Source organism: Lucilia cuprina, chromosome 4 (genome assembly GCF_022045245.1).
Source record: "Lucilia cuprina isolate Lc7/37 chromosome 4, ASM2204524v1, whole genome shotgun sequence".
Lineage (NCBI taxonomy): Eukaryota > Metazoa > Arthropoda > Insecta > Diptera > Calliphoridae > Lucilia > Lucilia cuprina.
In genome coordinates this window covers 87,744,282-87,747,142 of record NC_060952.1, presented here as the reverse complement: position 1 = coordinate 87,747,142, position 2,861 = coordinate 87,744,282, and the positions used below count along the sequence as shown (strand labels likewise).

The 2,861-nt window shown below is 27.2% G+C and overlaps 1 protein-coding gene across 1 annotated transcript in view; it reads right to left on the bottom strand.

Moving 5' to 3' along the window:
• The window catches only part of LOC111680687 (cell adhesion molecule 3-like), a 172,794-nt gene that overhangs the window by 44,904 nt on the left and 125,029 nt on the right, over positions 1–2,861 (bottom strand). Inside the window, exon 3 of the mRNA XM_046947957.1 lies at positions 509–634. Within this exon, the coding sequence (XP_046803913.1) occupies positions 509–634 (126 nt within the window). The remainder of the gene's footprint in view (positions 1–508; positions 635–2,861) is intronic.

Here is a 2,861-nt window from a genome sequence, read left to right as displayed (position 1 = left end):
GAACTGAACTAGAACTGAACTAGAACTGAACTAGAACTGAACTAGAACTGAACTAGAACTGAACTAGAACTGAAATAGAACTGAACTAGAACTGAACTAGAACTAGAAATGAACTAGAACTGAACTAGAACCGTACTAGAACTGAACTAAAATTGTTCTAGTCCTAGTCTAAAACTGAACTAGAACTGAATTAGAACTAAGCTAGAACTAAACTAAAAATAAACTGGAATTGAAGTAGATTTTAATAGATTTAGCAACATTTTTAGTTTTTTTAATTTTTGTCCGGTGTTGGAAAATATACTTTTCCATTAGTAACCAGGAGCATTAAAAAATACTTTTAATTTCAATTTATATTTTAATAGTAGTTCACACAAACTTTTCTTTGTACTTTAACATCATAATTTTTTCTCCCTAAAAACCACTTTAGTGCTCTTAACTATTACAAACATTAGTTCTTTTTCTAGTGTTTTTTTATGAAATATCTTTATTTTCAACATTTGTGTTACTTACCTATATATGGGTAAATTATTTTTATACCATACAACTAAAAGTACTTTATCATCTGGTAAACTTGAGCCAACATCACATTTAATTTGAGCAGAACTATTAACCAACACACGTAGTATTTCACCATCTGCAATGAGAACAAGAATAGAAATAAATGAAAAAATATTCTTTGAGGAAGAAGAAAACAAATTATATTTTCTATAAAGAATAAATATTGTTAAGTTAAATATTTCATATTGTTGTCTGCACAAAATAACGCACACAGAGAAAATAGGGGCGTAAATCTGGAAATGGGTTGCAATACTAAAAAAAATCTATTTGCCACACAATGATGGTGCAAGCACAATTTGCTGGAGGAGAATACAAGTGAGAGCCAAAATAAAAACAGAATATGAAGAAAAAACCTGCTAGATTTATTATTTAGCAACAATTTTATTTATGACTTTATTCCTTAAAGCAATACAACACAATATAGAACAACACAAAAATCCTTTTACTACAGATATACTTGCATACAAACACTCTATATAGTTTACTTGTACAAATAAATTGAAAAAGTTGCAAGAAAAAAGGATAACGGAGATAAATAAAAATTGTAAAGTATTAATATTACATAAACAGTATGTGGTAAAAGTAAAAACACACCTGGGTATAATAATATAAATATTAGAATTTTACAGCAAAGCCTTGAAAAATTTATAGAAATTATGGTTTTAAATTTGAAAACAAGTAATAAGACAAGGAGGACATTTTTGTTTATGAAACATGCATAATTTTAAAGTCTATTGTAAGTGTTATTTCTAATGCTCACTGTATGATTATATAGAAAATTTGTATTTTAAAAATATTGGGCACAAGAAACAATTTGGATCAATTGATTTTATATTTTAAGAAAAAAACAAAAATAAAATTTAAGTTTTTATTAAGCTTTAACATTGTTTAGTGACTTTGCTAATAGGGTTGTTATTTTTGAAAAATTTTAATTTTGAAAATCAGATCCTTATATTTCCAAATGAATATTTCTATAAAAGGCTGTTTATAAAAGTGTAACCTAGTAGTCTTATGATAGCCTGTAGCTGTAAAAGTGTGTACTTAAATGATCAAAAGTACATGCTAACAAATATATGGTTGTGAACACAATCAAAATCCACGTAAGTCGTCATAAGACAATTTGTGTAAAAGCATACTATAAAAAAATTAATCTATAAATTCGCTTAAGTTAAAAAATAAAATTTCTCAAAAACATAGTTATCAAGATAGGCTACTATTGCCTGTGGCCACACATTGATAGAAGTTTGTAATATTATTAAATATTAAATTCAATTGTACAACATGACAGTAGTGTATTGCACAAAAACCAAATAAAACCTATAACAAATAATTGCTTACTACAATGCAGCAACAATATGTTAAATTTTAAAATGCTAGATAAGAACGACAACAACACAACCTAGCTATAGACAAGTTAAAATAACAACAAATCAAGTTTAAATTTTTAATAAACAGAAATTGTAAAAAGAATATTGTGTTTAGAACAACATTGACTAACTGACAGACTGTCTATAAGAAGGTTATTTTAGTAGAGTTCAAAGTTCTGGTGATGTTGATTATACTCAAATTGCAAAATACATGTTTTAAAAGTTGTTGAAAGAAAAGAAAAAAAAGCTGGTAAGTAAAAACAAGTGAGAATGTTATATTCGAATCTCATATACCTACCATTAAACAGTGTGCCATAAATGGAATGTTCCCCTATAAACATCAGGGTTATATTTGGCATATGGCTTAAATCAATTATGAACCGATATATTTTAAACTAAAAAAATGTTAATTTTTAAAAATAAAATATTTTTGTTCTATTTTTTACCCTGAGCGTATGAGTAATTTTCTGAAGAGGACTTTACATGCGTCATTTATGAACCGATACTCATAAAATTTTGCACATAGATATTGTTTGGTATTTGGGGTCAGCAATCAATGGTGGGTAAGGTCAGTTATGCACTGATTGAAATGATTTAAAGTTATATAACCTCATATAAGAATTTTTAATTTAAAATTTGTATAAGAATTCAGTATTGAAATAGAACTGAACTATAACTGAACTGAACTGGAAGAATTTTTCATGGACTTGTGAAACAAAATTTGTATAAGAATTCAGTAGTGAAATAGAACTGAACTGGAACTGAACTAGAAAAGAATTAGAACTGAACTGGAACTGAACTAGAAAATAACTAGAACAGAACTATAATAGAACTAGAACTGAACTAAAACAGAACTAGAACAGAACTAGAACAGAACTAGAACAGAACTAGAACAGAACTAGAACAGAACTAGAACAGAACTAGAACAGAACTAGA